The sequence below is a fragment of the Tachyglossus aculeatus genome, chromosome 2 (genome assembly GCF_015852505.1).
Source record: "Tachyglossus aculeatus isolate mTacAcu1 chromosome 2, mTacAcu1.pri, whole genome shotgun sequence".
Lineage (NCBI taxonomy): Eukaryota > Metazoa > Chordata > Mammalia > Monotremata > Tachyglossidae > Tachyglossus > Tachyglossus aculeatus.
Window position 1 is genome coordinate 175,228,941 of NC_052067.1, and position 20,331 is coordinate 175,249,271.

Here is a 20,331-nt window from a genome sequence, read left to right on the forward strand (position 1 = left end):
GGGGCGAGGTGATGGAGAGCCTTGAAGCCCAGGGTGAGGAGTTTCTGCCTGATGCGTAGGTTGATTGGTAGCCACTGGAGATTTTTGAGGAGGGGAGTAACATGCCCAGACCATTTCTGGACAAAGACAATCTGGGCAGCAGCGTGAAGTATGGATTGAAGTGGAGAGAGACACGAGGATGGGAGATGAGGAGGCTGATACAGTAGTCCAGATGGGATAAGATGAGAGCTTGAACGAGCAGGGTAGCAGTTTGGATGGATAGGAAAGGGCGGAGCTTGGCAATGTTGCGGAGCTGAGACTGGCAGGTTTTGGTGACGGCTTGGATGTGAGGGGTGAATGAGAGAGCAGAGTCAAGGATGACACCAAGTTTGTGGGCTTGTGAGATGGGAAGGATGATAGTGCCGTCAACAGTGATGGGAAAGTCAGGGAGAGGGCAGGGTTTGGGAGGGAAGACAAAGAGTTCAGTCTTGGACATGTTGAGTTTTAGGTGGCGGGCAGACATCCAGATGGAGATGTCCTGAAGGCAGGAGGAGATGCGAGCCTGGAGGGAGGGGGAGAGAGCAGGGGCAGAGATGTAGATTTGGGTGTCATCAGCGTAGAGATGATAGTTGAAGCCGTGGAAGCCAATGAGGTCACCAAGGGAGTGAGTGTAGATCGAGAACAGAAGGGGACCAAGAACTGAACCTTGAGGAACCCCCACAGTAAGGGGATGTGAGGGGGAGGAGGAGCCCCCAAAAGAGACTGAGAATGAACGACTGGAGAGATAAGAGGAGAACCAGGAGAGGACGGAGTCTGTGAAGCCAAGGTTGGATAGCGTGTTGAAGAGAAGGGGGTGGTCCACAGTGTCGAAGGCAGCTGGGAGGTCGAGGAGGATTAGGACAGAGTAGGAGCCGTTGGATTTGGCAAGCAGGAGGTCATTGGTGACCTTTGAGAGGGCAGTTTCCGTGGAATGTAGGGGATGGAAGCCAGATTGGTGAAGGTCGAGGAGAGAGTTGGTGTTGAGGAATTCTAGGCAGCGCGTGTAGACGACTCGTTCAAGGAGTTTGGAAAAGAATGGTAGGAGGCAGATGGGGCGATAACTAGAAGGTGAGATGGGGTCAAGAGAGGGTTTTTTTAGGATGGGAGAGACATGGGCATGTTTGAAGGCAGAGGGGAAGGAACCAGTGGAGAGTGAGTGGTTGAAGATGGAAGTGAAGGAGGGGAGAAGGGACGGAGCGAGAGACTTCATGAGATGAGAGGGAATGGGGTCAGAAGCACACATGGCCGGAGTAGCACTTGAGAGGAGGGAGGAGAGCTCCTCTGATTATACTGCTGTGAAGGATGGGAGAGTAGCAGAGAGTGTTGAGAGCCGGGGGGTTGGAGAAGTCGGGGGAGTGACTTTGGGGAGGTCGGACTTGATGGATTTAATTTTGTTAATGAAGTAGGAGGCCAGATCGTTGGGGGTGAGGGAAGGAGGAGGGGGAGGAACCGGGGCCCTGAGAAGGGAGTTGAATGTACGGAAGAGCTGGCGGGGGCGATGGACATGGGTGTCAATAAGGGAGGAGAAATAGTTTTGTCTGGCAGAGGAGAGGGCTGAGTTAAGGCAGGAAAGGATAAACTTGAAGTGAACGAGGTTGGCATGGTGTTTAGACTTTCGCCAGCAGCGTTCGGCAGCTCGAGCATAAGAGCGAAGGAGGCGGACAGTGGCAGTGATCCAGGGCTGTGGGTTAGTGGTACGAGAGCGGCGAAGGGAAAGGGGAGCGAGTGAGTCTAGCTGAGTAGAAAGGGGAGAGTTGAGAGCAGTAACCTGATCATCAAGACTGGGTAGAGAGGAGAGGGAGGAGAGGTGGAGTGTAAGGCGCTCAGAAAGATGGATGGGGTCCAGAGAATGTAGATCTCTGTGAGGGAGTAATACAGATTTACAGGGGAAAGGAGTGTGAGTGAGGAGGCAGGTGAGAAAGTTATGATCAGAGAGAGGGATTTCAGAGTTGGTGAGGGTGGACACAGTGCAGCGGTAGGAGATGATGAGGCCGAGGGTATGACCAAGTTGGTGAGTGGGCGAGGTGGGGTGGAGCAAGAGGTTGGCAGCGTCAAGGAGAGATAGAAGGCGGGAGGCAGAGGAGTCACTAGGGAGCCCCACATGGGACAACCTGATTACCTTGTAACCTCCCCAGCGCTTAGAACAGTGCTTTGCACATAGTAAGCGCTTAATAAATGCCGTCTTAAAAAAAAAAAGTGATTTGCCCCAAGTCACACAGGTGACAAGTGGCGGAGCTGGGATTAGAACCTGTGACCTCTGACCCCCAAACCCGGGCTCTTTCCACTGAGTCACGCTCTTTGCTGTGCCTCAGTTCCCTCATCTGTAAAATTGGGATTGAGACTGTGAGCCCCATGAGGGACAGGGACTGTGTCCAACCCGATTTGCTTGTATCCACCCCACCACTTAGTACAGTGCCTGGCACATAGTAAGGGCTTAACAAATACCCTAGTTATTATTAGTAGGCCTGGAGAGGGATGGGCCTGGTTGAGGAGACCGCCTCTAGGACAGGGAAGCAGGGAGGCAGGGGCCTAGCTCAGCCCCTCTCTGCATCCTGCTGATCAGGGGGTGCTGACCCTCTAGACTCTGAGCCTGGTGTGGTTAGGGATGATGGTCTCTCTTTATTGCTGTATTGTACTAGAGAAGCAGCATGGCTCAGTGGAAAGAGCCCAGGCTTTGGAGTCAGAGGTCATGGGTTCAAATCCCGACTCTGCCAATTGTCAGCTGTGTGACTTTGAGCAAGTCACTTAATAATGATAGCATTTATTAAGCGCTTACTATGTTATATGTTACCAACTTGTACTTCCCAAGCGCTTAGTACAGTGTTCTGCACACAGTAAGTGCTCAACAAATACGATTGATGATGATGATGATGATGATGATGATGATGTGCAAAACACTGTTCTAAGCGCTGGGGAGGTTACAAGGTGATCAGGTTGTCCCACGTGGGGCTCACAGTCTTAATCCACACTTTCCAGATGAAGGAAGTGAGGCCCAGAGAAGTGAAGTGACTTGCCCAAAGTCACACAGCTGACAAGTGGTGGAGCCGGGATTTGAACCCATGACCTCTGACTCCAAAGCCCGGGCTGTTTCCACTGAGCCACACTGCTTCTCTGTGCCTGTTACCTCATCTGTAAAATGGGGATTAAGACTGTGAGCCCCACGTGGGACAACTTGATCAGCACTTGTAACCTCTCCAGTGCTTAGAACAGTGCTTTGCACATAGTTAGTGCTTAAGAAATGCTATCATTATCATTATTATTATTACTTTCCAAGCGTTTAGTCCAGGGCTGTGCACACAGTAAGTGTTCAATAAATTTGATGGAGTAAATGAATGGAGACAGGCAGGAGAAAGAGAATCAATCAATCAATCAATCATATTTATTGAGTGCTTACTGTGTGCAGAGCACTGTCCTAAGCGCTTGGGAAGTACAAGTTGGCAACATATAGAGACAGTCCCTACCCAACAGTGGGCTCATAGTCTAGAAGGAGAGACGGAGAACAAAACAAAACATAATAACAAAATAAAATAAATGGAATAGATATGTACAAGTAAAATACATAAATCAATCGAGTGATAAATATGTACCCTAGAGAAGGCAGGGCAGGGGACGCTTTGGCTTTGGAGATGGGCCTGGGGCTTTTGGGAAGCTCTGGCCTGGGGGGAGGCCTCAGGTAACACACGTGTGTGTGTGTGTACACGTGTTTAATAATAATAATAATGGTATCTGTTAAGCGCTTACTATGTGCAAAGCACTGTTCTAAGCACTGGGGAGATTACAGGGTGATCAGGTTGTCCCACGGGGGGGCTCACGGTTTTAATCCCCATTTCCCAGACGAGGTCACTGAGGCCCGGAGAAGTGAAGTGGGTTGCCCCAAGTCACCCAGCTGACAGGGGGCGGGGCCGGGATTTGAACTCAGGACCCCTGACTCGACAGCCCGTGCTCTTTCCACCGGGCCACGCTGCTCCTCGTGTGTGTGTGTGTGTGTGTGTGTGTCTGTGTGTGGTCCCCCCCCCCCCCCCCAGCGACGCCCTGCAGAGTCACATGTTGCTGGGGCTGGTGGGGACCGTGAGCCCGGCCCTGGACAGCCGCTTCCAGGAAGCCCGCCGGAACCTCAGCCGACAGCTCAGGGCGCTGGACGCCCGGGACCCCCAGGTCGGCGGACGGGGGGACGGGGGGACGGACGGACGGACGGGGGGCGGGGGGGCGGACCTAGGAGCTGACCCCCGACCCCCGACCCCCCGATCCCTCCCCCCAGCCGCCGGTCCCGCGCTGGAGGAAATGCGTGCAGGAGACGGGGACCTTCTTCGAGCCGGTCCTGGGGCCCCTGTTCGCGCGCCACGCCTTCGGACCCGACACCAGCCACCACGTACGGCACAAGCGCCCAATGCCGCCGGCCGCACCCCACCCGCCGAGCCGGGACCCCGCCGACACGCCCACCGCAGCCCCGGCCAATCCCGGCCCGCCCCCGGCCCTCCCTCGGCCCCGCCCCCCGCAGCCCCGGCCAATCCCGGCCCGCCCGGCTCAGGCTCCGCCCACCCCAACACCACCAGTCCCGCCCCGCCCCCGGCCCCGCCCACCGCATCCCCGGCCAATCCCGCCCCGCCCAGAACCGGCCCCGCCCAGCCCAGCACCATCCAATCCCGCCCCGCCCACCGCATCCCCGGCCAGTCCCTCCCCGCCCCCGGCCCCGCCCACCGCAGCCCCGGCCAATCCCGCCCCTCCCTCGGCCCCGGCCACCCCCAGCCCCGGCCAATCCCGTCCCGCCCAGCTCAGGCTCCGCCCGCCCCAGCACCACCAATCCCGTCCCGCCCCCGGCCCTGCCCACCGAAGCCCCGGCCAATCCTGCCCCTCCCTCGGCCCCGCCCACCCCCAGCCCCGGCCAATCCCGCCCCTCCCTCGGCCCCGCCCACCCCAGCCCCGGCCAATCCCGCCCCTCCCTAGGCCACGCCCACCCCAGCCCCGGCCAATCCCGTCCCGCCCAGATCAGGCTCCGCCCACCCCAGCACCATCCAATCCCGCCCCGCCCACCGCAGCCCCGGCCCATCCCGCCCCTCCCCCCGGCCCCACCCACCCCAGCACCACCCAATCCCGACCACGGCCCCGCCCAGCCCAGCCCCGGCCAATCCCGTCCCGCCCAGATCCGGCCCCGCCCACCCCAGCACCATCCAATCCCGCCCCGCCCAGATCCGGCCCCGCCCACCCCCGGCCCCGGCCAATCCCGCCCCTCCCCGCCCCGGCCCCGCCCCGATAAGCCCCGCCCCTCCGCGTCCCCTCCCCGCCCCCTGCCGGCAGGGGCCGGGCTGAGCGGGCCTCCGCCTCCGGGCAGGCCGCCGGGCTTTTCTCCGAGGTCCGCGACGCCCTGCTGCGGCGCCTGCAGCGCCTCCAGTGGCTGGATGAGGACAGCCGGGCCCGAGCCCGGGACACGGTACGGGGAGGGGGGGGCGGCCGGGGGCCGGGGTTATTTTATTTTATTTTTATTTTATTTTGTTAGTATGTTTGGTTTTGTTGTCTGTCTCCCCCTTCTAGACTGTGAGCCCGCTGTTGGGTAGGGACCGTCTCTATGTGTTGCCGACTTGTACTTCCCAAGCGCTTAGTACAGTGCTCTGCACACAGTAAGCGCTCAATAAATACGATTGATTGATTGATCAGAATAATGCATACGTACATACACCATGTATACGCACATGTACGTACCTAATCAGCATGGACACATGCAACAGTGCTTTGCACATAGTAAGCGCTTAACAAATGCCATCATTATTATTATTATACCCCTTGCCTGCACATCATGCCCAATGCACATCATGCCCAATTCACACGTACAACAGCCTTCGACACACCCTTCTCCTGTAAATATTATCCAACACTGTCCTCTCCGGGTTCTCCTCCTGTCTCTCTGGCCGCTCGCTCATTCTCAGCCTCTTTGGTGGGCTTCTCCTCTGCCTCCCATCTGCTGACTGCGGGGGTCCCTCAGGGTTCAGTTCTGGTTCCCCTTCTGTTCTCCATCTACCCCCACTCCCTTGGAGAACTCATTTGCTCCCACGGCTTCAACTACCACCTCTATAATAATCGTAATAATGATGGCATTTGTCAAGCACTTACTATGTGCCGAGCTAATCAGGTTGTCCCACATGGGGCTCACAGTCTTAATCCCCATTTTACAGATGAGGGAACTGAGGCACAGAGAATACGGTTGATTCCCTAATCTCCCTCTCCAGCCCAGATCTCTCTCCCTCTCTGTAGCCTTGCATTTCCTCCTGCCTTCAAAACTTCCACACTTGGAAGTTTTGAACTCCCCCTCGTCCCCCTCTCCATCCCCCCCATCTTACCTCCTTCCCTTCCCCACAGCACCTGTAAATATGTATATATGTTTGTACATATTTATTACTCTATTCATTTATTTTACTTCTAAATATCAATTCTATTTTATTTTGTTAGTATGTTTGGTTTTGTCTCCCCCGTTTAGACTGTGAGCCCACTGTTGGGTAAGGACTGTCTCTATATGTTGCCAACTTGTACTTCCCAAGCGCTTACTACAGTGCTCTGCACACAGTAAGCGCTCAATAAATACGATTGATGATGATGATGATGATGATGATGTTCTGCAGTCAGCTCAAGCTTAACGTGTCTAAAACAGAGCTCCTTATCTTCTCACCCAAACCCTTTCCTCCCTCTGACTTTCCCGTCACCGTAGACGGCACCACCGTCCTTCCCATCTCACGAGCTCGTAACCTTGGCCTTATCCTTGACTCCTCTCTCTCATTCAACCCACATATTCAATCCATCACTAAATCCATTCAGTCCCGCCTTCACAACACCGCTAAAATCCACCCTTTCCTCTCCCTCCAAACTGCTACCACATGAATTCAGGCACTTAGCGTATCCCGCCTGGATGACCGTAGCAGCCTCCTTGCTGATCTCCCTGCCTCCTGTCTCTCCCCACTCCAGTCCAGACTTCACTCTGCTGCCCGGATCATTTTTCTACAAAGACTTTAAGGCCGTGCCTCCCCACTCCTTCAGTGGTTGCTCATCCACCTCCGCACCAAACAAAAACTACTCACCGTTGCCTTTAAAGCCCTCCATCCCCTTGCCCCCTCCTACCTCACCTCACCACTCTCCTACTCCAACCCAGCCCGCACACTTCGCTCCTTTGATGCCAGCCTTCTCGGGGTGCCTCCCTCTCGTCTAGCTCACCCACCTCCTGCCTCTGACCTGGAACGCCCTCCCTCCTTATATCCGACAATTACCTGCCCCACTTCACCTGCACGTACTGTGAAAACACACGTGCACACATCATGTGCACACGGACAATTCCAAACCCATACATTCAATCAGTCGTATTTATTGAGTGCTTACTGTGTGCAGAGCACTGTACTAAGCATTTGGGAAGTACAGGTTGGCAACGTATAGAGACAGTCCCTACCCAACAGTGGGTTTCTTACACACATACCCCCATTGTGCACTTATTGTGAACACAAACAGTCACACACCGTGCACAGAAGCCCACACACACTCCTGAGAAGGGATGTCCCAGCGGAGCGTCTGTATGTTTGGTTTTGTTCTCTGTCTCCCCCTTTTAGACTGTGAGCCCGCTGTTGGGTAGGGACCGTCTCTATATGTTGCCAACTTGGACTTCCCAAGTGCTCAGTACAGTGCTCTGCACACAGTAAGCGCTCAATAAATACGATTGATGATGATGATGATGATGATCCCTCCTCCTGCCAGGTGGCCAGTTTGCGGATGGAGATGGGGGCCCCCGAGGAGATGCTGAAGCTGGAGTCAGTGGACCAGGACTACCAGGATGTGAGCCCCCGGCCCCTCCCTGAGCCCCTCCCAGCCTCCCGTCGGGTCACCGTGCGGCCGGACCCCTGGGTCCCCTCTCCTGCGTCCCCTTCCAGCTCTAGGCCCCATGCCGGGTGCTGCCCGGGACCGCGTGCGAGTGTGTGGGTGCTCTTGTGCGAGCGGCTGCGGCGGGGTGTTCCTCGGAGCCCACGGGGCCCCCCCACTCCGGCCTCGTGCCCCCCTCTCCCCTCCCCGCAGGTGCAGCTGGGCCCCAGCTTTCTGCAGACCGTGCTGAGCTGCATGCGCTCCCTCCAAGCCAGGAAAATGCGCAGAGTCCTACAGGGGTCCCGCTCACACCGGTAATAAGAATAGTATTTGTTAAGCTCTTACTAGGTGCCGAGCACTGTTCTCAGCGCTGGGGGAAATACAAGGTCATCATGTTGTCCCGCATGGGGTTCACGTCTTCATCATTTTACAGATGAGGGAACTGAGGCACAGAGAAGTGACTTACCCAAAGTCACACAGCTGACAAGTGGCGGATAATATAATAATAATAATGATGGTGTTTGTTCCTTCATTCAATCACATTTATTAAGTGATTACTATGTGCCGAGCACTGTTCTAAGCGCTGGGGGAGATACAGGGTCATCATGTTGTCCCGCATGGGGTTCACGTCTTCATCATTTTACAGATGAGGGAACTGAGGCACAGAGAAGTGAAGTGACTTACCCAAAGTCACACAGCTGAAAAGTGGCGGATAATATAATAATAGTAATGACGGTATTTGTTCCTTTATTCAGTCATGTTTATTAAGTGATTACTATGTGCAGAGCACTGTACTAAGTGCTTGGGAAAGTACACTACAACGATAAACAGTGATATTCCCTGCCCACAATGAGCTCACAGCCCAGGGGTGGGGGGGCAGACATCAATACAGGCACTTATTATGTGTCATGCACCGTACAAAGCGCTGGACTCAGTCCCTGTCCGATGTGGGGCTCACAGTCTCAATCCCCATTTTACAGATGAGGTAACTGAGGCACAGAGAAGTGAAGTGACTTTGCCCAAGGTCACGCAGCAGACAAATGAGGGAGCCGGGATTAGAATCCATGACCTTTCTGACTCTCAAGTCTATGCTGTACCCATTATGCCATGTACTAGCCTCTCTCCCCGCCCCCCGCCCCCAACTGGGGGCTGGAGAAAGGGGGCACGACCGAAGTTGGGACGGTGGAGGGGCGGTGTCCCCAAAGCCACCCCCCACATGAGGCTCCAGACTGTAAGCCCCTTGTGGGGTGGTAATGTAATAATAATGGCATTTATTAAGCGCTTACTATGTGCAAAGCACTGTTCTAAGCGCTGGGGAGATTACAATGCGATCAGGTTGTCCCATGGGGGGGCTCACAGTCTTCATCCCCATTTTACAGATGAGGGAACTGAGGCACAGAGAAGTTAAGTGACTTGCCCAAAGTCACACAGCTAACAAGTGGCAGAGCTGGGATTTGAACTCATGACCTCTGACTCCAAAGTCCGGGCTCTTTCCACTGAGCCACGCTGCTTCTCAAAAGCACTGTTCTAAGCGCTGGGGAGGTTACAAGGTGATCCGGTTGTCCCACGGGGGGCTCCCAGCCTCAATCCCCATTTTACAGATGAGGGAACTGAGGCACAGAGAAGTGAAGTGGCTTGCCCAAAGTCACACAGCTGACAGTTGGCAGAGCCGGGATTTGAACCCATGACCTCTGACTCCAAAGCCCATGCTCTTTCCATTGAGCCACGCTGCTTCTCTATTTAGAACAGTGCTTGGCACACAGTGAGCGCTTAACAAATACCATCATTATTATTACTCCCCCCAAATGCTTAGTACAGAGCTCTGCAAGCTCTGTGTCTGCAAGTGTGTGTAAGTAATGTGTCTATTTATTGTTATATCGCACTCTCCCAAGCGCCTAGTACAGTGATCTGCACACAGTAAGCGTTCAATAAATATGATTGAATGAAGGAATGAATGAGTGGCGGTGGCTGGAGGGGAGGGCAGGGTGTGGGCAGGGCAAAGGGGGCGTCAGGGGCGAAAGGAGGGGGGCACAGCAGACGCTTCGTGTGTGTGTGTGTGTGTGTGTGTGTGTGTGTGTATTTTGGGGGGAGGTGGTCCTTGAAGGGTTCCCCCTCCCCAGTCCATCCATGAATGAATCCCCTCCGCTCCAGATGGCAGGTCCCACCCTGGGCCGTGAGCTCCTACTACTCCGTGTCGGACCACGTGGTGATCTTTCCTGCCGGCCTGCTCCAGCCCCCCTTTTTCCACCCCGGATACCCCAGGTACGGGAGAGGAGGGGCCCAGGAGGGAGGAGGGACAGTGATGATTTTTCTCAAGTCAGTCAGTCAATCATATTTCTTGAGCACTTCCTGCTTGCAGAGCTCTGTACTAAGCATTTAGGGGGAGTAATAATAATGATGGTGTTTGTTAAGCGCTTACTATGCGCCAAGCACTGTTCTAAGTGCTGGGGTAGATACGAGATAATCTGGTTGTCCCACGTGGGGCTCAGTGTCCATCCCCATTTGACAGATGAGGTCACCGAGTCACAGAGAAGTGAAGTCACACAGCAGACAAGTGGCTGAGGCGGGATTAGAACCCATGTCCTCTGACTCCCAAGCCCCTGCTCTGCTCTTTCCACTAAGCCACGCTTACCCTATTGCTCTTGGGAGCCAGAGGACGTGGGTTCTAATCCCGGCTCCGTCCCTTGTCTGCTGTGTGACCTTGGGCAAGCCGCTTCACTTCTCTGGGCCTCAGTGACCTCATCTGTCAAATGGGGATTAAGACTTTGTGCCCCACGTGTGACAACCTGATTATCTTGTATCTATCCCAGTGCTTAGAATAGTGCTTGGCACACAGTAAGCGCTTAAATACCATATTATTATTTTTGCTATGTGCCAAGCACTGTTCTAAGAACTGGGGGAGGTGGACAATGTGTTTTTTACTATGTGCTAAGCATTGTTCTAAGTGCTGGGGGAGATGGACGATGTGTCCTTGTCGCTCATGGGGCAAGCAGTCTAAGTGAGTGTTGTGGGGAGGTTGGGGAGGATTTGCGGGGCCGGGGAAAGGATGGAGGTGAATTGGCCGCCTGGAGGTGGAGGGGTGCAGGGGTCAGAAGAGCTAGACTGGGGGTGAATTTTTTTTTTTTTTAGCATTTGTTAAGCGCTTACTGTGTGCAGAGCACTGTTCTAAGCGCTGGGGGGGATACAAGGTGATCAGTTTGTCCCACGTGAGGCTCACAGTCTTCATCCCCATTTTACAGATGAGGTAACTGAGGCTCCGAGAAGTTAAGTGACTTACCCAAGGTCACACAGCAGACATGTAGGGGAGCCGGGATTCGAACGCATGACCTCTGACTCCAAAGCCCGGGCTCTTTCCACTGAGCCACACTGCTTCTTGATTCAATTCTTCTTCTTTCTTCTTCTTCTTTCTTCTTTCTTCTTCTTTCTTCTTCTTTCTTCTTCTTCTTTCTTCTTTCTTCTTCTTTCTTCTTTCTTCTTCTTCTTTCTTCTTTCTTCTTCTTTCTTCTTCTTTCTTCTTCTTTCTTCTTCTTCTTCTTCCTTCTTCTTCTTCTTCTTCTTCCTTCTTCTTCCTTCTTCTTTCTTCTTCTTTTCTTCTTTCTTCTTCTTTCTTCTTTCTTTTCTTTCTTTTCTTCTTCTTCTTCTTTCTTTTCTTCTTTTCTTCTTCTTTTCTTCTTCTTCTTCTTCTTCTTCTTCTTCTTTCTTCTTTCTTCTTCTTCTTCTTTTCTTCTTCTTCTTTTCTTCTTCTTTTCTTCTTTCTTCTTTCTTCTTCTTTCTTCTTCTTTCTTTTCTTCTTTTCTTCTTCTTTCTTTTCTTCTTCTCCTTCTTCTTCTTTTATTCTTCTTTTCTTCTTCTTCTTCTTCTTTTCTTCTTCTTTTCTTCTTCTTTTCTTCTTTTCTTCTTTTCTTCTTTTTCTTCTTCTTTTCTTCTTTCTCTTCTTCTTCCTTCTTCTTCCTTCTTCTTCTTCTTCTTCTTTTTCTTCTTCTTCCTTCTTCTTCCTTCTTCTTCTTCTTCTTCCTTCTTCTTTCTTCCTTCTTCTTCTTCTTCTTCTTCTTCTTCTTCTTCTTCTTCTTTCTTCTTCTTTCTCCTTCTTCTCCTTCTTCTTCTTCTTCTTCTTCTTCTTCTTCTTCTTCTTCTCCTTCTTCCTTCTTCCTTCTTCCTTCTTCCTTCTTTCTTCTTCCTTCTTCCTTCTTCCTTCTTTCTTCTTCCTTCTTTCTTCTTTCTTCTTTCTTCTTCTTCTTCTTCTTTGCTTCTTCTTCTTCTCTGAATTGACCTCTCCCTTTCCCCAGGGCCGTCAATTTTGGGGCCGCCGGAAGCATCATGGCGCATGAGCTTCTGCACGTCTTCTACCACCTCTGTGGGTAACGGCGGGGCCGCCAAGTGCCAGGACACCGGAGGTCGGGGCGGAGCGGCGGGCACAGGCAGGGCTGAGGAGAGCGGAGGGAGAAGAATGGGGTGCTAGGGCCAGGGGCAAAGTTCGGGCACCCGCCAGATTGGAGCCGGTGGAGAGAGAAGCGAAGGATGCCGGCGGCTGGGCATGGGGGCAAAGCTTGGGCACGGGGTGGGCGGGGAACAGCGGAGAGAGAAGCGAGGGGTACTGCGGGTTGGATGCAGGGGCAGAGCCGTGGGCACAGGGAGCGTTGTGGACTCGCTATGGGCAGGGAATGCGTCTGTTTCTTGTCGTAGTGGACTCTCCCCAGCGCTTAATGCAGCGTTCTGCATCATTCATTCAATCGTATTTATTGAGTGCTTAATGTGTGCAGAGCACTGTACTAAGCATTGGGGAGAGTCTATTACAACAATAAATAGTGACATTCCCGACAGTCTAGAGGGGGAAAGACTGCACACAGTAAGCGCTCGATAAATTCATTCATAGAACAGTGCTTTGCACATAGTAAGCGCTTAACAAATGCCATCATTATTATTATTATTCATTCATTCAATCGTATTTATTGAGCGCTTACTGTGTGCAGAGCACTGTACTAAGCGCTTGGGAAATACAAGTTGGCAACATATAGAGACGTTCCCTACCCAACAACGGGCTCACGGTCTAGAGTGGGGAGACAGGCAACAAAACAAAACATGTAGACAGGTGTCAAGTCATCAGAATAAAGAGAAGTAAAGCTAGGTGCACGTCATTAACAAAATAGAATAGTAAATATGTACAAGTAATAATAATAATAATAATAATGGCATTTATTAAGCGCTTACTATGTGCAAAGCACTGTTCTAAGCTCTGGGGAAGTTACAAGGCGATCAGGTTGTCCCTCAGGGGGCTCACAGTCTTAATCCCCATTTTACAGATGAGGTAACTGAGGCACAGAGAAGTTAAGTGACTTGCCCAAAGTCACACAGCTGACAATTGGCAGAGCCGGGATTTGAACCCATGACCTCTGACTCCAAAGCCCGGGCTCTTTCCACTGAGCCACGCTGCTTCTCTAATAAGTAAATTACAGTAAATTAGAGTAAATAATAAGTAAAATAAATAGAGTAATAAATCTGTACAAACATATATACAGGTGCTGTGGTGAGGGGAGGGAGGTAGGGCAGGAGGAATGGGGAGGGGAAGAGGAAAGAGGGGGCTCAGTCTGGGAAGGCCTCCTGGAGGAAGTGAGCTCTCAGTAGGGCTTTGAAGGGAGGAAGAGAGCTAGCTTGGGGGATGTGCAGAGGGAGGGAATTCCAGGCCAGGGGGAGAAATACGACTAACTGATGGTGGAGAGAGATGCGGGGGACACTGGGGGTCGGGGCAGGGCTGCCCTGGATGCACTCCGGTCTGACCGCCCCTCGCCTCACCCCCAGTGCTGCCCGGGGGTTGCCCAAGTTGCGACAGGACGTTTGTGCAAGAGGCCTTACGGTGCCTGCGGCTTCAGTACGAGGGTCTCCGGGCAACCCCTGACAATAGTTCACGGACCCTGCTGGAGGACAGCGCCGACGTCGGGGCCCTGACCATCGCCCTGCAGGTACGCCCTCTAAGTCTCCCTCGTTCCCCGGGGTCCCCACCCCCAACTCATTCATTCATTCAGCTCTGCCATTTGTCTGCCGGGTGACCTTGGGTAAGTCACTTCACACTTCTCTGGGCCTCAGTTCCCTCATCTGGAAAATGGGGAATTAATAATAATAATAGCGATGGTATTTGTCAAGCGCTTCCTATGTGCCAAGCACTGTTCTAAGCACTGGGGTAGAGCCAAGGTAATCAGGTAGGACACAGTCCCCGTCCCACGGGGAGCTCACAGTCTCAATCCCCATTTTCCGGATGAAGGAACTGAAGCCCAGAGAAATAAAGTGACTTGCCCAAGGTTACACAGTGACAAGTGGCGGAACTGGGATTAGAACCCACGACCTCTGATTCCCAGGCCCGGACTTTTGCCACTAGGCCATCCTGCTTCCCATGAGGTTGAGATTGTGAGCCCCACACGGGACAGGGACTATGTCTAACCTGATTTGCTTCTATCTACCCCAGCGCTTAGAACAGTGCCTGGCACATAGTGAACACTTAACATATTTGTTAATTATTATTATTATTATCATTATCATTGCGTGTTTAAAGTTGGCAGACTACTGTACTAAGCACTTGGGACAGTACAACACAACAAGGAACAGACACATTCCCTGCCCACAGACATTAATATAAATAAATCAGTGACAGATGTGGACATAAGTGCTGTGAGGCTGGGAGGGGGGAAGAACCAAGGGAGCAAGTCTGGGCAGAAGGGAGTGGGAAAAGAGGAAATGAGGGCTTAGGGTAGGCCTCTTGGAGGAGATGGGCCTTCAATAAGGCTTTGAAGAGGGAGGGAGAGTCATTGTCTCTCCTCTGCCCGCCCTCTGCCTGCCCTGGGGATCCGGAAGTGGGGGGCAGGCTCTGGGAAAAGGGGTTCCGGGGTCCCCCCCAAAGACCCTGTCCCCTCCGCAGGCCTACAGGAGGCATCTGCAGCTGCAACGAGGCGAGACCACCCTCCCCGATCTTGGAATCAGCCCCCGGCAACTCTTCTTTCTCAGCTTTGCCCACGTAAGACCCTCTGGCGGGTGGATGGGCCCAGGGCTGACCCTAACCCCCCACCCCCGCCACCCCTCGCCCGTGACTGCCTCTTCCCGCAGGTGATGTGCGGGCGCCCGCAGCCCGAAGACCCCCGGGAGACCCACAGCCCGCCACCCCTGCGTGTCCGGGTGCCCCTCAGCAATGCCCCTGCCTTCGCTCGCCATTTCAACTGCCCCCCAGGCACCCCGTTAAACCCCCTTCAGCGCTGTAAGCTGTGGTGAGGCCTGAGGAGCCCCCCACCTGCCCCTTCCCACGCACCCCAGGGACCATTCCTCGCCCCCACCCTCTCTGTTTGGAAATAAAGACCCACGAGGCCTGGGCCTAGACCACTCGTCACCCCCGACGTTGCCTATCGCCGTCCTGTGTCCAGGCTGTAACGGGGCCTGAAAGGGAGGTGGGGCGAGGGGGGCTATTGGGAAGGAGGGAATGCCAGAAGGGATACGGGGTTGGGGGGGGGGGGGTCTGGAGAGAGTGGGGGAAGGGAAGGGCTGGGAGAGAGACGGGGTCAAGGCAGGAGCTGGGCCGACAGACGTGTTAAGCTGGAAGGAGGGAGCAGAGAGGCAGAAGGACAGGACCCCTGGACAGATGGACAGCGAGGCCTGGCTCTCTTTGGGTTTATTTGCCACTGCTGCTGCTGTCCAGAAATCTGAAAGGAGGCGGCACGGGGTGTGGGGAGCTCCCCTCCCACCTCATCAGGCCTTCTCAGGCCAGGGGGAGGCCTGGGGGTTGGGGATGGGTCAGTAGACAATCACAAAGCGGAGGTAGATGTCCAGGTCCTCATCCAGGAACCAGCCGATGAGCTCGGCCTCGACGTCCCTCACAAAAAAAACAGGATGCTGGCCAGGTTGAAGCAGAATGCCAGGTCGAAGAGGTGGTCCTGCAGAGCCACCGCGCCGCCCTCCTCCGCCACCTCCTCTTCCTCGCCCTTCTCCCTGTCCTCCTCCTCCTCGGACCTTGCCATGTTCACGGGCTGGAACTCCTCCCCCACAGAGGACACGATGAATGTCTCTTCCAGCATCTCCTGCCCCTCACCTGGGCCCCGGGGGAGAGAGCAGAGGGATCAGGCCCCAGGTCGCCCACAGCCCCAACCCCCCATCCTCACTGGGACTAGAAGGGTGCCCACCGGGGAGGTTTGGCCAGGAAGTACCCACTGGAAGCCTGGAAAGGGGGGCTGCTGCTGGCCAGAGCTCCTGGGGCAGGTGGCCGAAGAGGACAGCTTGTTGAAAACCAGGACATCCAGCTCAAGCCCATATCTGCTGTGAGCAAACTACATATGTGTGCACATGTGGGGCTGTATGCATGCACACAAGCGTGACTGTTTGTGTGTGTGTGTGTGTTCACAGGAGTGCAGGGATAAGTGTGGGTGTGAGCACAGGAGTACATGCAGGTGTGGGAGGGTATATGGGTGTGTGTACTAATAACGATGGTATTTGTTAAGCACTTACAGTGTACTAAATGCTTGGGTGGATATAAGTAAATCGGATTGGACACAGTCCCTGTCCCATGTGGGGCTCAGGGATGGAGTCTCAATCCCCATTTTCCAGATGAAGTAACTGAGGCCCAGGGAAGTGAAGTGCCTCGCCCAAGATCACACAGCTGACAAGTGGCGGAGCCGGGATTGGAACCCATGACCTTCTGACTCTTAGGCCCGTGCTCTATCCACCTCACCATGCTGCTTCTATACATGCTGTGAGCCCACTGTTGGGTAAGGACTGTCTCTATATGTTGCCAACTTGTACTTCCCAAGCGCTTAGTACAGTGCTCTGCACAAAGTAAGCGCTCAATAAATACGATTGATTGATTGATTGACATGCTGGTGTGTGATCACCGGAGTATATATGGATGTGAGTGCATGCAGGGACGTGTGAGGTGTGACCTCCCCTTCCCCACAGCACTTGTATATATTTGTATATATACAAATATACAGGCTCCCCCTTATAGAAGGCTCCCCTTTCTAGACTGTGAGCCCACTGTTGGGTAGGGACCATCTCTATGTGTTGCCAACTTGTACTTCCCAAGCGCCTAGTACAGTGCTCTGCACACAGTAAGCGCTCAGTAAATATGATTGACTTATTGATTGTACAGATTTATTACTCTATTTTATTCATACATATTTACTATTCTATTTTGTTAATGATGTGTATATAGCTTTAATTCTGTTTGTTCTGACAATTTTGACACCTCTGTACATATTTTGTTTTGCTGTCCATCTCCCCCTTCTAGACTGTGAGCCCACTGTTGGGACGGGACCGTCTCTATATGTTGCCGACTTGTATTAGCCAAGTGCTTAGTACAGTGCTGTGCACACAGTAAGTGCTCAATAAATACGATTGAATGAATGAATGAATGAATGGAGTATATATGGGTGTGTGTGCATGCTGGTATGTGAGCGCTGGAGTGTATACAGGTGTGAGTGTGTACGTGGGTGTGTGTATTTGTTGAGGTCCGGCTCCCCGAGAGCCCCGGGAGCCCCTTGGCTGGACCCAGGGCCATCGGAGGGATGGAGAATCAATCAATCATATTTATTGAGCGCTTACTGTGTGCAGAGCACTGTACTAAGCGCTTGGGAAATACAAGCTGGCAACATATAGAGACAGTCCCTACCCAACAGTGGGCTCACAGTCTAAAAGGGGGAGACAGAGAACAAAACCAAACATACTAACAAAATAAAATAAATAGAATAGATAGGTACCAGTAAAATAAATAAATAGAGTAATAAATATGTACAAACATATATACATATATACAGGTGCTGTGGGGAAGGGAAGGAGGTAAGATGGGGGGGATGGAGAGGGGGAAGAGGGGGAGAGGAAGGAAGGGGCTCAGTCTGGGAAGGCCTCCTGGAGGAGGTGAGCTCTCAGCAGGGCCTTGAAGGGAGGAAGAGAGCTAGCTTGGCGGATGGGCAGAGGGATTGGGGGCATTCCAGGCCCGGGGGAGGACGTGGGCCGGGGGAGAAGGAGTGGTGACTGGAGTTGGATGGGTCAGGCAGATTAGTCAAGCATTTAGTCCAGTGCTCTGCACACAGTAAGCACTCAATAAGTGATTGAATGAATGAATGAATGAATGCCAGGTCCAGGGGCAGATGTTGGGGATTGTCCCCTCTAAGCAGGATGCCAGGCCCCCGGCTCTTCTTGGAAGGTAGCTGTGTGTTGTGGGGGGTGGGTGTGTGACCGGGGGAGACTGATGGAGAGTACGGGGCAACACGTGACTGGCCTTCTCAGGCCAGATCCCACCCCCCGGACCTCACTTCCAGTGGCCCCTGACAAACCCGGGGCCTCCAGATGGACCGAGTTGGACCCTGCCCCACCCCAAGCCCCTCGCAGCCCCTTGAATAAATGTAACACTTGTGATGCTTGGTAAGCACTTACTATGTGCCAGGCACCATAGACCTGGGATGGACACGAGATAATCGGGTTGGACCCAGTTCCCGTCCCCCGTGGGGCTCCCAGTCTCAATCCCCATTTTACAGGTGAGAGAACTGAGGCCCAGAGAAGTGACTTGTCCAAAGTCTCACAGCAGACAAGTGGCGGAGCTGGGATTAGAACCCATGACCTTCCGACTCCTGGGCCGATGGTCTGTCCACTAGGCCGTGCCCATTTCTGTACTGGTCTGGAGGCTCAGGGCACTGACCCACCCCAGCCTCCGTGCCCCCCGCGCCCCCGCGCATTCTCCCCTGGACCTGTGGGCAACACCGCGTCGTCCTCCTTTGGGGGGCTCCTCCCGTGCCGGCCCAGCCTGCCCTTATGGGGGGTCACCCCGGCCAGCGGCAGCAGCAGCAGCAGCAGCAGTAGCAGCAGTGCGATCACTGCCAGGGGGGGAACCCGGCGGAGGGCCACCCCCGACCACTCCATGGAGAAGACCCGCACCCACCACCCGCACCCTCGGCTGCCTCCTCACAGGATCTGTGACTTCACCAGACCGTGTGTGATGTCACAATTGAGCCCACCCCAGCCTCCCCAATGCTGGGTTCCACCCCAAGTCGGGGGGGGGGGGGGGGGGGGGGCTGCTCCTGGGGGGATGGGGGGGGGCGTCTGGAGAAACTGGGGGGTCTGCTGGAAGGGACTGGGGGCTTGCAAGAACTGACCTCTCTTTGGGACATTCCTTCATTCAGTCGTATTTATTGAGCACTTACTGTGTGTTAGAGCACTCTAGTAAGCGCTTGGGAAAGTACAGTTCAGCAATAGAGACAATCCCTGCCCACAACGGGCTCACGGTCTAAGGGGCGGAGATAGACATCAATACAGGTAAACAGGCATCAATGTAAATAAATGAAATTACAGATATATGCATATTAATAATAATAATAATTAGGGTATTTGTTAAGCACTTACTATGTGCCAAACACTGTTCTAAGTGCTGGGATAGATACAAGTGGAAAGAGCCCAGGTTTGGGAGTCAGAGGTCGTGGGTTCTAATCCCTGCCCCACCACTTGTCAGCTGTGTGAATTTGGGCAAGCAACTTCACTTCTCTGTGCCTCAGGTACCTCATCTGTAAGATGGGGATTAAGACTGTGAGCCCCACGTAAGATAACCTGAAAACCTTGTATCTTCCCCAGCGCTTAGAACAGTGCTTGGCATATAGTAAGCGCTTAACAAATACCATCATCCTTAGTGTTATTATACAAGGTAATCAGGTTGTCCCACGTGGGGCCTCCAGTCTTAATGCCCTTTTTCCAGATGAGGCCCAGAGAAGTGTAACTTGTACTTCCCAAGCGCTTAGTACAGTGCTTTGCACACAGTAAGTGCTCAATAAATACGATTGAATGAATGAAGTGGCTCGCCCAAGGTCACACAGCAGACAAGAGGTGGAGGCAGAATTAGAACCCATGACCTTCTGAGTCCCAAGTCCTTGCTCTTGCCAAATAAGGAGAGACAATCCCTGCACACAATGAGCTCAAAGACAAGAGGTAGGGGAGACAGACATCAATACGAGTTAAGAGGCATCAATATAAATAAATGGAATTATAGATCGATACCTAATAATAATAATAATAATAATGGCATTTATTAAGTGCTTACTATGTGCAAAGCACTGTTCTAAGCGCTGGGGAGGATACAAGGTGATCAGGTTGTCCCACGGGGGGCTCACAGTCTTCATCCCCATTTGACAGATGAGGGAACTGAGGCCCAGAGAAGTGAAGTGACTTGCCCAAAGTCACCCAGCTGACAAGTGGCGGAGCCGGGATTTGAACCCACAACCTCTGACTCCAAAGCCCGGGCTCTTTCCACTGAGCCACGCTGCTTCTCTAAGTGGTGGGGGGTGGGGGGAGCGGGGAAGTGCCAAGGTACATATCTATTACTCTATTTTATTAATGATGTGTATATATCTATAATTCTATTTATCGATTTTGATGGTATTGATGCCTGTCTACTTGTTTTGTTTTATTGTGTGTCTCCCCCCTTCTAGACTGTGAGCCCGTTGTTGGGTAGGGACCGTCTCTATTGCTGTA

The 20,331-nt window shown here is 53.2% G+C and overlaps 2 protein-coding genes across 2 annotated transcripts in view; one reads left to right on the forward strand and one right to left on the reverse strand.

Annotated features, from left to right (window-relative positions):
- The window catches only part of KEL (Kell metallo-endopeptidase (Kell blood group)), a 31,132-nt gene extending 15,937 nt beyond the window's left edge, over positions 1-15,195 (forward strand). The window contains exons 9-18 of the mRNA XM_038772016.1: positions 4,044-4,173; positions 4,277-4,387; positions 5,348-5,446; positions 7,747-7,824; positions 8,062-8,162; positions 10,000-10,110; positions 12,135-12,202; positions 13,645-13,805; positions 14,756-14,851; positions 14,941-15,195. Of these exons, the coding sequence (XP_038627944.1) occupies positions 4,044-4,173; positions 4,277-4,387; positions 5,348-5,446; positions 7,747-7,824; positions 8,062-8,162; positions 10,000-10,110; positions 12,135-12,202; positions 13,645-13,805; positions 14,756-14,851; positions 14,941-15,102 (1,117 nt within the window). The 3' untranslated portion in view covers positions 15,103-15,195. The remainder of the gene's footprint in view (positions 1-4,043; positions 4,174-4,276; positions 4,388-5,347; positions 5,447-7,746; positions 7,825-8,061; positions 8,163-9,999; positions 10,111-12,134; positions 12,203-13,644; positions 13,806-14,755; positions 14,852-14,940) is intronic.
- A 285-nt stretch (positions 15,196-15,480) lies between these two features.
- LLCFC1 (LLLL and CFNLAS motif containing 1) lies at positions 15,481-18,732 on the reverse strand. Its single transcript, XM_038742485.1, has 2 exons — positions 18,561-18,732; positions 15,481-15,913 (listed from the first exon to the last, which is right to left on the reverse strand). Exons 1-2 carry the CDS (start codon positions 18,730-18,732, stop codon positions 15,699-15,701), a joined length of 387 nt encoding a protein of 128 aa, XP_038598413.1. The 3' UTR covers positions 15,481-15,698.
- Positions 18,733-20,331: the final 1,599 nt, after the last annotated feature.